Below are 13350 nucleotides of genomic sequence, written 5' to 3'. Positions count from 1 at the left end.
TGGGACTCAGGGAAGACAAGCAGGTGCCTCTGAATCTGTGGGTCACAGTAAAGAGAGGCTCGTTACAGACATAAAGGGATGATGAGATCTGCAGGGTTAAGTGTTACATTTTCTAAGGGAAGACTGTAGTGACTTCATCTTGTAAATCAAACAATCATTTAAACACTCCGGCCTTTACAACTTAACGCCTAACAATACGGCGTGCAATAATATTAATATGACCAAATATGAACGTTTTGCTCAGAAATGAAAAATAATAATACATTATCCAGATTTTCATGCCTTTTTGCTCTACATTCAGTAGGTTTTGGATGAGGTCTATCATAGTAATGCCCTGTTTTTATTCCAATTCCCCCCCAAATGACATTTTAATGAATTCTACAATGAATAACCAACCAAGAAATTATTTTTCAATATCCTCTAATCATATTCCGCCATCCCACTATATTAGAAGATTTAATAGGAGAACGTGCAGAAAACGCAGCATAAAGTGATGCTGGATTTCATTAAGAGTTCATATTTTCAACAAAAAGGTGTGGAATGCGTGTTTTTCAATCTAGAATAGTCCCTCAAGCATCCGTCTCATTTATTAACAAATTCCGCATTTTTTTTTTTTTTACATTTTCCTCACCTATAAAAACAATTAGAAGGCCACATTTCTTGTCTCTCTCTGATTCTTATTCTTATTTTTGAATGTATAACAGACCAACGGTTTCTGTAGCAGTTCTGAAATGGCTCTAAAGGGGCATTACACCTACGCAGTTAGAGGAACTGACCAAAGGTCATGTCATCCCTGATGACGTGTTAGTACAGATGACAACAACAATGTTCACTCACTTCTATAGCTGGGGCACCTACTAACCACGGCCCATGTCTCAAATAGCACCCTATTCCCTATATAGCGCACTACTTTTGACCAGGGCCCTATGGGTCCAAGGTCAAAATTAGTGCACTAAATAGGGAATCGGGTGACATTTTGGGACGTCCTTTACATCACCCATACAGGTCAAGCCCCCAGCCATGCAGGCTCCGAGTCTGGCTGATTGGCTGATCTGATGACTTCAGCCTTTCTGTTCTCTTTATGTCCATATTCATACGTAATGACGCTCCCGTAATACTAGAATCAATCCCTAAATCATAGACCCACGTTTCATAAGGGACGATGTTCAGGAAGATGGTCTCTCGTTAGACCATTTTTTTAGGAAACGGAAAAGGAATTAGTGGCAGCGTTTAGATTTGATATCTACATGTGCCACGGTATAGTTTACACCCTACTGTTACACAGAATCTCCCCGTGTTGCCATACTGCAGGGTGTCCATTTATCTACCTCGTAATTGCCATAATTTAAACAACACACACACACAACCTGTGAGAATCATGCAGAGAGCTGGTTATGTGCTTTGATCCTCCTGTGATTCTATGCTAAACTTGGTACCGACTTTGTCACAGCAGGGGCCACAGTGAGAGAAAAGCAACACAGAGAGACAGAAAGAGACACAGCGAGAGACAAGGAGACACAAACGCAGATCAGATATAAAGAACCGTAAATAGAAGAGCACTACGTAGAAGGGAGTGAAATCTTCGTTATGGTCTTTCCAGACGGATAGGGTTTTTGTACAAAGAGACCGACAGATAGAGTGCCAGAGACACAGAAAAACAGACAACCAGTGGCGAGTGTCCTTACACCCTCCAGAGACCGAGACAGTCCGTTGCTCTCCCTTTATCCCTCTCTTCTCTGAGGGTGATATATTCAAAAGAGATTCAGGTCAGATTAAGTATAGATTTTGTAAGTCGTAAGGGGATGGACTGTGCCATTGATCCAATTTAGGGGCAGAGAAATGGGGTGATCATTGTACGAGTAATTATATGCACAAACTTCTATCCCCTCTTTGCCCATCTGGTCTCCTGTTTCCATCAGATCTCATTAAAAAACAATGGTTGAGCCCAGCCCATCTCTGTGTTTGCCAGTTGACTACACCATAAAAGTCAGTCTCATTGTTCCCTGTTGTGCGATAAGCTGAGTGCACAAATTGGAAAGCGGACTGATTACGTCTCAATAGAGCCATGAAACCCTGACACTCATTTCACATTCACTCTCCCAATCTCCCTCTCAACCTAAAAAACTATTTGTCTCTCTTCACACACAAAATGTCTGTCTTCAATGTCTCCTTCCCTCCATCTCAGTTGTATTCCCGGTCTGTATATCCCTCGTGAAGTGAAGTAAAAAAAAAAAAACATGATAGCATGAGAAGCGAGAGAAAGAAATAAAAAGGTGTGTGAAAGAGGATGGACGGAGACAAAGCAAGAAAGAGAGTGAGTGTCACAATAAGGACTAATTGTACTAGGCAATGTTAGAGTATTAGGTTCAAGCAAAAACGCTTAAGTATTTAAATGCCTTCAGGCGGTTTTAGAGAGTGCATAAATTAAACAAGGTAGGGGATTTCAGGGCCTTTGTAGCTGGGTGTTAATGTAGTGCAGATCACCTTCATGAAAAACTAGAGATTTGACTACCAATGTTGAAACTGGGACGGACACTAGTGAACATGTTACTGACCCTGTCTACATCACAGAACATCAGGCCTCCTACAGAGTAGACAACAGAGGCAGTTACCCAAACAGCACCCTATTGCCTGTGTAGTGCACTGCTTTTGACAAGGGCCCGTTTCACATGACCTTCACTCTAAATCTGTGTAGAGTAAAGGTCCTGTGAAGCAGCATAGTAGCAGTTATCCTGCAACGTCCCAAATGGTACCCTATTCCTTATCTATTCCCCATGGGCCCTTGTCAAAAGCAGTGCACTAACTGCCTCTGTTGTCCACTCTGTAGGAGGCCTGATGTTCTGTGATGTAGACGGGGTCAGTAACATGTTCACTAGTGTCCGTCTCAGTTTCAACATTGGTAGTCAAATCTCTAGTTCTGAACTCCCTGACATGTTGACATTCTTAAAATGTAAGTATACACGAACAATTCTAGCCTGGAAAGAGTATTCCGTGTTGCTAACTCAGTAAAGGCATGAATTCTAGCCAACAACACAGCAACTCTTTTTCACAGGCAAAACCAAACTAAAGTTATTTCCTTTTGTTAGCTAACAGGAGGGGAATTAGCTGACCAAATTTCACTGTCATTTGCAGTGAGTTCCATGCAGAGAATTCCTTGGAGATTAGGCCTCCCACTTTGCATGGCTTTATCCTCATAAGTGCTTTGTTGAAGCCAAAGTACACCGTGTGCGACGATTATCAGCCAAAATCATGTTCCACATTTAGTATTTATTGTGCTTTTGGACAAGGTATGACAGTAATCCATTATTTGGTTTTATTTCCCTGGTACTGTTTCCAAATGCTAACATTTTAGCATTTGTGGCACAAATCCCATTCAAGTTATGGTACGGACATAATTTGTCACGCATCATCTCCAAATCACCCGAAAGTATCTACAATTGATTGTGAAACTCAACAAAGTCACTTATAACTGATTTGAACATGACGCGTGAAAAAAAAAACAATGCTAATATCTGTACCATGACATGAATGGGATTTGTGCCACAACGGCAAAAACGCATTGCTGTCACACATTGGTTTCCTTACTCTGTAAGCAGCCTATGTCATTTTGTCATTTGGGTGAACTAGTTATGAAACACAATGTGTATACATTTCCATCAATGTCACAGGATGGGATCAATACTGCTGTAAGACATTAGTAAGCAGTTCAAAATTATTATATATTTTTTTTTAACATGGACCCCCTTTGTCTCCTCTATCCATGGCCCACGCTCTCGCATGCACATTCATAGACCCACACCAGGACGTGATCAGCAGACACGAACGACGATACAGTGGTGACATGTGGACATTATAATGTAGTGCACGCACAAAACACACCAGAACAAGCATTCTTTGCCATGTAAATACAGACTGGAGGGACCAGATAGGATGAAGAAGAAAAAAAATCCTCCATCTACTAAAATGCCACGGGCTGTTTGTGCGTCTGTCTGCTACGTACAGCAGGAATTATATGGCACCCTGCCAAGCAGCAGCCCTGGTGGAAATTTTAGAAAATGATGCACATTACATTTTGCAGACGTGTTCGTGGTGGAGCGTTTAGGGTCCACATGCTGTGGTGGGTTTCTGTGTGTGTTGTGGGGGCAGGTCATTCCAGAATATTGGGATTCAAGCAGTAGAACATCCCTGACAATTGTTAAGGCTAGGTCCCAGCAGGTAACAGACAGTGTAACCAGCTCTCTCTCGCTCTCTCTTTGGCTGACCCGTGAAAGACTGCAAACAGACAACACCCCCCCCCCCCATCTTTATCAGGTAGAGTAGTTGAAAATAAAGCAGGAAAAGCAGGAAGCTCAGGAGTATAGAGCTAACCAGGGTGTGATCTTAGTTCCCTTTCCCACACCCACTCAGCACCAGCAGGAGCACTAGTACTCCTTCTCTTTATCCATTTGTCTGTCTATCTCGCCTTCTCTACATCTGTCCATCTCTGCTCACCCCTCTTCAAAAGGCAACGGAAAATTCCCCAGCTGAACAGACACAATACTGTATCAGGAAATGAATCTATCTTCAGACTGTGGAGTGGTTGGTTCTCTGTACAGATTCTCATTTACTCTCCTTTCCATAAAGTGCAGGCTACTAGGCAGGTAGCCAAGTGGTTAGAGTGTTGGGCCAGTAACCGAAAGGTTGCTAGATCGAATCCCTGAGCTGACAAGGTAAAAATCTGTCGTTCTGCCCCTGAAAAAGGCAGTTAACCCACTGTTCTCCAGTAGGCTGTCATTGTAAATATGAGTTTGTACTTAACTGATTCGCCTAGTAAAAAAAAAAAAGGTTTTGAATGTAAAAAAAAAGGTTTCAGGTGAGATTGAATTACTTTAGATCTCCTTTTTAAAAACCATCTGCCTTTCTTTCACATTCATCACACTGTGACCCACACTTAAATTCACCGACCTTTGGGCTGGCTCGTAATGAGCCCTGGCGTGCAAAGCAGGTCCTCGAGAAATGGGAGTGAGATGGAAGGAGATATATCCGGGAGATATGGCACCATCTGCAGTTCATATAGCCCAGCTACAGTTTTATCACTAAACCAGAAGATGGTGCTGAAAATACAACTGACAAGATAGAGACCAAATGGTTTCAGAGCCAATAGTACCAAGTTTAATGGTCGTTTGGATAATCAGGAATAAAATCATTTTAGAAAACAAGCAGCTGTACACACAAATGAACCTCACAGACAATAAATACAATCAATCAGCATAGCTTCCCACAGTAGCCGACGGGGAATTTCGACATGGCTATACAACTAGACAGAACAGAGTGAAAGAAAACTAGCTACAATTCTGAATAGGCCTACGTGTATCTGATCACTACAAAACCAGGAAGGGTATCTTGAGACAAAAGCAAAATGGAGTACACTCAAAGGTTTGACCACAGAATAGTCTAAAAGCATCTATTTAAAAAGACTGAGCTGACTACGGTTTTACTTTCACTTTAATAGACAGTAAGTGACAAATGCAACTGAATAGTATGAGGTTTGAAAGCATGATCCAAATAAAAACAACCCACTATGTTGCAAAGCTCTACAGTATATTAAACCCAGACAGATGTAATGATAGTGGTTTGGTCATCTTATTTTGTTTTAGAAATACTCAACGGAAGTTTTTAATATTTGACCACCAAAACAAAACAGGGCATATTATCTAAACTAAAAAGTCTGGAAATAGAAGGGGGGGGGGGGGGGGGAGGGATCCTGCAGTTGGTCTGGTTTAAAGGTCAACATCCCTGCTGGGTTGCCCATCCATCTCCATCGCATTTAGCTATAGCAAATCATTCTCTGTGCAATTATACCAATATTAGAAAGGCTGAGAGGATAGAACCAGCTGGATAATGTGTGCACCAAGGCGTTTAAACTACAATAGAAGAATCTAGAACCGAAACACCTCAAAACACATCAAACAGTGAAATCAATAGGATTATGATGGAGAATCTGGTATATTACAGTCACGTGATGAAGCATTTACTGCAGTTTTGAATGGGTCTTCTGGAGTTGTTGTTGTTGTTGTTTTTATAACATCTCAGTATCGAAATGAAGAATGTAAAACCTTGTTTTACAGTGTTTTGCTTGCTGCTTACGAGGTCCAGCGCCACCAGGCCACCTTCATCCTGTCCCAGACTGCACCTATAGAGTCAAAAGCTGGGCGGACGTCCAGGATGGAGAACTCATAGGTGTCCTTGTTGATCTCTCCGTCGTAGTAGTCGATCACGTAGCGGACTTCCTTCCCACAGCGGTCCACGATCCAGTCATGACGGTCAAACGGCAATTCATATCTGTAGAAACACATTTACGTAAATACATTATACTGTGAAAGGAACTGTGTAAGCATATCAAGCCACTTCCACTTTCAAATGAGCATATCATGTTAAGGCTTCAATTCAGAATGTACTCTGTACAAATAACTTCTTGCACAAACATTTTAAAGTAAAAAAAAAAAAAAAAACTCCTCACCCCATCCAGTGACGCATTCGAGCCCTTGGGGAGAACTCCTTAGCTTTGCCACCAAACCGTTTCAGGGATGGACCGCATGGACATTCCCTAACAAGTAACATGTCAGTGGGGAACAGGTCAATTTTTTACATTTATTTCCCCATTTAAAAAAACTATTTTATAACAAAGTAAAAGAGGTGCTTCTGGATCTGGGGGCCAGACAGGTTATTGATGTGTCAGTCTGGAAGGCCTCTAAAATGATGTCATCCATGATTAGCTTAAGTATTAACTATGACCAACTATGAATAACTAAATCCGTGATTAACTAAAGCACTTGGTATAGTGGCTCTGAAACGGTTTCGTATTTTTTCTACTCACCCGGCATGGAGGGCCTCCCACTTAAGAATCTCCTGCCATGCTTGCTCGTTGTTGGTGTTGTGGATCTTTATGATGTTGGACATGTCCTGCTGACCCAGTTCATCTTCCTTCCAGCGCCACCTGGTGATGAAGAGGTTAACACGGCTGGTGAGAAATGGAACCTTTCTGCTGTTTTAAAGTTGCAATATGTAACTTTTTGGGTGACCCAACTAAATTCACATAGAAATATGAGTTTTAGATCTGTCATTCTCATTGAAAGCAAGTCTAAGAAGCAGTATATCTGTCCTATGTGCGCTATTTCTTTGTTTCCCACGCTCAGGTTTAGTTTTTGCGCCTTATGCTTTCGGTTTTGTACACCAGCTTCAAAAAGCTGAAAATACAATCATTTAGGTTACGGAATGGATATTTCACAGCAGTTTAGACGGTAAAATCACTCTCTATACTATACAAACTGAAATTAGGCGAACTATTAGAATTTTAGCAAACAGGAAATGAAATGGCAGAGCAATTTCTGCATAGTGCATCTTTAAAGGACAGAAGTGCTGAGTGATTAACTGAAATTGCAGTTATTTTTCAGTTTTTAAACTCATACGTTTTTTTCTGTGAGCTCAATGCACACAAAGCATTTTCTCTAGAGATAAATCAGACCAGTCTGAACTGTGCGATGGGGTAGGGAGTTGTAGTTTCCAACAGGCCAATATTAGACATAATTGTCACATTTTATGCATTAAACTAACTACAATGACCATAATACACTGCGCATCTACTTGTCTGGTCTGTTTCTGTTACGCCTGCTATAGAAGAGAGAAGCATGTGCAATGGTGAGGTGATATAGAGAGCAGCTGTTGCTTCGCGAGGTATCTCTACCTGAAAATACAAAATCTAAGTGATTAATAGTTGGTTTTCAGCAGTCATAAAAGTATGCCTTATTTAGGTTGAACTACAAAATAGTGATTTTGTCAGACAGCAGCTCTATAGAGATGAGATGATGACTTGGAATTGAATAACAGTCAAATGTAACATACACAACAACTGAAATATTTATTAAAGTAAAGTAATGTGAATAAATGGTTAATAAGTAATAAGCAGTAATGGGCAGTTACTACCATCATGTGACTTTTAAAAATGGTTTTATTCTGTGTTACAGTATTCAACCCACAATGCATTTAATGTTAAAAAATAAATGCTCAGCACTAAAGGACAGTGCAGTACAGTGTCGTCTCCTGCTTCTGGAAAGCAGTGTTATGTATAACGAGTATTTGCATGTCAACTAAATAAGACAAAATAAAAAGTCAGACCAAAACACCTCACAATTACAATGTGTTCGCAGAGAGTCAAGACACTTCAATAGCCCAGCCTATATTTTACAGCTTACTATTCCACCATTTTCAGGAAACAAGATCTGCTCAATTGTATCCTTTGTAAAACTACATTTTTGTAGCAAAAGTGAGGGTATCCTTACCCCTTTCTGAGCATGGCGTTCCAGAACATCTGTTCCGAGGGGTAGACCCAGTTCTTGCCTGTTCCAGCCCGCGGGATCTTAGACTCCTCTCGGTTCACTGGTAGAAGGAAGGGCTGGTCTGGGGCAGGGACCTGGTTGGGTGGAGGCATCTGGACAGAACAGGATGATAATAACATTAGCCAACATGTTTAACCTTGGTCTGTTTATCAACTTTTATGAAGTGACTTTTCCATTCACTACTCTAGTTGAGCACATATCAACCAACCAAATCAGCTGAAATCATGGTGAGAAAAAACCATAAACATATGATCTACAGCAGCCATACTGCCCCAGAACGGGGTGACTGCAGGTCCCGACCAAAAAAATGTAAATCAACTGAGTCGGGCTTTCAACTTCCTGCCGGTGAGAGTTGTAATAGTAGCACGCAGAATGTGCAATTTCCAAATTTGGTAGTAAACGGCAGTTTTCCTCTTAGAGAGCTACACTTCGAAAGTATGTAGACAACACTTCAAATGAGTGGATTTGGCTATTTCAGCCACACCCGGTGCTGACAGGTATATAAAATCCCTCACACAGTCATGCAATCTCCATAGACAAACATTGGCAGAGAATGGCCTATACTGAAGAGCTCAGTGAGTTTCAACATGGCACTGTCATAGGATACCATTTTCCAACAAGTCAGTTGGTCAAATTTCTGCCCTGGTCAACTAACTGTAAGTGCTGTTATTGTGAAGTGGAAACGTCTAGGAGCAACAACGGCTCAGCCGCGAAGTGGTATGCCACACAAGCTCACAAAACGGGACCACCAAGTGCTGAAGTGCGTAGTGCATACAAATGGTCTTTCCTCAGTGGCAACACTCACTACCGAGTTCCAAACTGCCCCTGGAAGCAACGTCAGCACAACAACTTCGTCGGGAGAGTCATGAAATGGGTTTCCATGGCCGAGCAGACACACAAGCCTAAGATCACCACACGCAAATGCCATTTGTTGGCTGGTGTAAAGCTTGCCGCCATTGGACTCTGGAGCAGTGGAAACACATTCTCTGGAGTTATGAATCACACTTCACCATCTGGCAGTCCAAAAGACAAATCTGGGTTTAGTGAATGCCAGAAGAACGCTACCAGCCCAAAAGCACCGTGTTAACTGTAAAGTTTGGTGGAGGAGGAATAATGGTCTGTGGCTGTTTTTCATGGTTTGGGCTAGGCCCCTTAGTTCCAGTGAAGGAAAATCTTAACAATACAGCATATAATGACGATTCTGTGCTTCCAACTTTGTGGCAACAGTTTGGGGAAGGCTCTTTCCTGTTTCAGCACGACAATGCCCCCGTGCACAAAGCGAGGTCCATACAGAAATGGTTTGTCGAGATCGGTCTGAAAGAACTTGACTCCCTGCACAGAGCCCTGACCTCAACCCCATCAAACACCTTTGGGATGAATTGGAAACCCGACTCTGCGAGCCAGGCGTAATTGCCCAAATCAGTGCCCGACCTGGCTGAATGGAAGCAAGTCCCCGCAGCAGTGAACAGTTAACATGGAACATGTACATGCATTATCATCATACTGACCATGTTAGTGGGGTCAATGTCAGTCTGGCCTTGTCCGGCTGCTGCTGCCTTCATAGGACACGCCACAAACTCATAGGCCCGGTCCTGGTGCACTGGCCCTGCTGCAGCAGCAAGCTTCTCTTCTGTAGGGGCAGCAGCAGTAGCCTGGTGCATGGGGCACTCTGATGGAGGGGCAACTGCTGAGGGCATTTATGGCAAAACAAAAGTTAGAACACAGATCCAGGGAATAGGAACAGGAGTTGTTCCTTGTCAAGTGGGTCACACAGTCAGGAATAACTCCTTCCCCAAAGAGAAAAGCTCCACGTGATAGATACACCCTCTATCATCCTCAGAGAGGGAAATTGTTACCACAACCTGTCAGACACAACAAAGATCAACCAACACAATCAATCACTACACAGATTACAAATTGTACACTATATACTTTGGAGAAGCTTTATCTTTTGAAGGTTTTGGCATTCAGGTCCAAAAAGTCACCTCTGAGCACTTCTACATTGGGCAAATATATATGAAAAGTTTCAATCAAATCAAAAGAGGTGCTATGAAAAAGTGTATGATTTAAAATGGATTTACCCTACTAACAATAGTATATGGTAAGCAAAGCTCAGGAAAAACTCAAGAAAAAGCGATATAGACCGGCAAGCCATCGGCCCTGGTGATGAAACAGAGATGGAGCCTACCTTTGACTGGTTCCTGTGCCTGGTGCATAGGACAGCCCTGTGGTGGGGCCACGCCGCCAACAAACGCAGGAGGGGGAGAGGCCATCATAGATTCGGCCTTGACTGTGGGTGGAGCAGGACTGGACATAGTGGCACCCATTTCTGGACTGATCTGTCCTTGTCCAGAAAGATGGGCTAGAGGACAAAAGTGGTCAGACGTTTAGTTAGCTAGCTGAATCAGTCTATCAGCCAAAATACTACTTAGCTTCTTGATAATACAGTAGTTTACTAGCAGCTATTTTTCTGTCTCATAAATGATAGCTAGTCTGGAGAAAGGATCTAACTAGCTACGCCAGCAAATGCAGTTATGTCGCTAGCTAGAAAAAGCCGAACTTGTTACAAAATAGTGTAATTCAGTTACATACCTATAAGCTAGCATTAGCTGCTAGCTAGCACCTCTTCAATTATGTGTTAAGAAATAGATGTAACGTTACTGAAAACAAAGCGTATCACACCATCGGATATGTCCTCACTGTATAGTTTACCAATCTGATCAACATAAAGACTCAAAAGAACAATTTCCAACATCATAATCACCTACCTGGGTCCTTGAAATCACTGGGGCTGTATCCCCAATGTCAACGTGCGGATACGTTTCCCACAATGCAATGTACTTGGCACATTGGTTGTTCAATCGGTTGCTGTGTTGCTCCGAAGTTGTGAAACAGTATGTCTTCTTCTTCGATGAGGTTTAACGGTGGTTGGCATCCAATAAATGTTACATTACTGCCACCTACTAGACTGGAGTACAACTCCCTTATACGTTTTAAACGTTGCTTGAATTATTATAATTATTTTTTAAATACCCTACATCGAACACTACATTCACAAAAAAAAAAAACAGATTAACACCACCCTACTCTACTATTTAAATCTATTTAGTCCTACCTCAGGCCAACAACCTGAAAGTATGGGACACCACCACTTAACACACCCTGTACCTCTTCTGATGTCAAGTCTTGAACACCCAAATACCTCTCTGCACAAATTCAATTTTCCGTGACTTACGTTCCATCCTTGCAGTAGAGTTGATAACCATTGCTAAAAATGCAAATAAATATATATCTGTTGTTGGCCTATCCCTCTGTACTGGTACAGATCTACTACTCACGCCACTCCTCTCAGGATACCTCCCCCTTGACCTATCTTCCTCTAATTTCTTCACTGCATCAAAATATTCTGCACTACTCTGACCCTGGAAACCTCAACCTGCCTCTCTCGCAAAGGACATTTCTGATTCCCTGCCCCAATGCTACACATTCCTTTGTCTCATGCCCTTCTGCACACTTCTCACATCAAGGAACCTCCCTCCTACCTACACACTGCTGCTACATGCCTATAAGCTTGACACCTGTAACAACGTAATGTATTCGGCACAAAAGCTCATACATGATAACTTACAGTTGAAGTCATTAAAACTCATTTTTTTTAACCACTTCACAAATTTCTTGTTAACAAACTACAGTTTTGGCAAGTCAGTTAGGACATCTACTTTGTGCATGACACAAGTGATTTTTCCAACAATTGTTTACAGACAGATTATTACACTTATCACAATTCCAGTGGGTCAGATGTTTACATACACTAAGTTGACTGTGCCTTTAAACTCTTGGAAAATTCCAGAAAATGATGTCATGGCATTAGAAGCTTCTGATAAGCTGATTGACATCATTTGAGTCAATTGGAGGTGTACCTGTGGATGTATTTCAAGGCCTTCCTTTAAACTCAGTGCCTCTTTGCTTGACATCATGGGAAAGCAAAAGAAATCAGCCAAGACCTTAGAAAAACAATTGTAGACCTCCACAAGTCTGGTTCATCCTTGGGAGCAATTTCTAAACGCCTGAAGGTATCACGTTCTTCTGTACAAACAATAGTACGCAAGTATTAACACCATGGACCCACGCAGCCTTCATACCGCTCAGGAAGGAGACGTGTTCTGTGTCCTTGAGATTATCATACTTTAGTGCGAAAAATTCAGATCAATCCCAGAACAACCTTGTGAAGATGCTGGAGGAAACAGGTACAAAGTATATATATCCACAGTAAAACGAGTCCTATATGGACATAACCTGAAAGGATGCTCAGCAAGGAAGAAGCCACTGCTCCAAAACTGCCATAAAAAAGCCAGACTACGGTTTGCAACTGCACATGGGGACAAAGATCATACTTTTTGGAGAAATGTCCTCTGGTCTGATGAAACAATAATAGAACTGTTTGGCCATAATGACCGTCGTTCTGTTTGGAGGGAAAAGGGGGAGGCTTGCAAGCCGAAGAACACCATCCCAACTGTGAAGCATGGGGGTGGCAGCATCATGTTGTGGGGGTGCTTTGCTGCAGGATGGACTGGTGCACTTCCCAAAATAGATGGCATCTTGAGGGAGGAAAATTATATGGATATATTGAAGAAACATCTCAAGTCATCAGTCAGGAAGTTAAAGCTTGGTCGCAAATGGGTCTTCCAAATGGACAATGACCCCAAGCATACTTCCAAAGTTGTGGCAAAGTCAAGGTATTGGAGTGGCCATCACAAAGCCCTGACCTTAATCCCATAGAAAATTTGTGGGCAGAACTGAAAAAGAATGTGTGAGCGAGGAGGCCTACACACCTGACTCAGTTACACCAGCTCTGTCAGGAGGAACGGGCCAAAACTCACCCAATTTATTATATGGGAAGCTTGTGGAAGGCTATCTGAAACTATTGACCCAAGTTAAACAATTAAAGGCAGTGCTACCAAATACTAATTGAGTG

At 42.1% G+C, this 13350-nt stretch overlaps 1 protein-coding gene across 2 annotated transcripts; it reads right to left on the bottom strand.

Annotated features, from left to right (window-relative positions):
• Positions 1-5128: 5128 nt before the first annotated feature.
• On the bottom strand, positions 5129-11270 carry LOC139420373 (holocytochrome c synthase b). 2 transcript variants are annotated; one of them, XM_071170404.1, is made up of 7 exons: positions 11144-11270; positions 10564-10737; positions 9884-10062; positions 8319-8467; positions 6857-6976; positions 6500-6586; positions 5129-6321 (listed from the first exon to the last, which is right to left on the bottom strand). In XM_071170404.1, exons 2-7 carry the CDS (start codon positions 10700-10702, stop codon positions 6123-6125), a joined length of 873 nt encoding a protein of 290 aa, XP_071026505.1. In that variant the 5' UTR covers positions 10703-10737; positions 11144-11270; the 3' UTR covers positions 5129-6122. The 2 variants fall into 2 exon arrangements, with proteins under 2 accessions (XP_071026505.1, XP_071026506.1); XM_071170405.1 differs by having other exon boundaries at positions 9884-10059.
• Between the last annotated feature and the right edge of the window lie 2080 nt (positions 11271-13350).

This window comes from Oncorhynchus clarkii, chromosome 11, assembly GCF_045791955.1.
Source record: "Oncorhynchus clarkii lewisi isolate Uvic-CL-2024 chromosome 11, UVic_Ocla_1.0, whole genome shotgun sequence".
NCBI classification, from domain to species: Eukaryota; Metazoa; Chordata; class Actinopteri; order Salmoniformes; family Salmonidae; genus Oncorhynchus; species Oncorhynchus clarkii.
Note: the sequence above shows the minus strand (reverse complement) of the source record. Positions and strands in the feature narration are given on the sequence as shown.

What these genes read in the sequence shown, in the direction of transcription:
- LOC139420373 (XM_071170404.1), bottom strand. Translation starts at nt 10,702, where the DNA reads ATGGGTGCCACTATGTCCAGTCCTGCTCCACCCACAGTCAAGGCCGAA. An exon ending in GGCACAGGAACCAGTCAAAG is followed by an intron (nt 10,063 to 10,563) that starts GTAGGCTCCATC and finishes AAATGCCCTCAG; the next exon opens with CAGTTGCCCCTCCATCAGAG. An exon ending in AACGCCATGCTCAGAAAGGG is followed by an intron (nt 6,977 to 8,318) that starts GTAAGGATACCC and finishes CTTCATCACCAG; the next exon opens with GTGGCGCTGGAAGGAAGATG.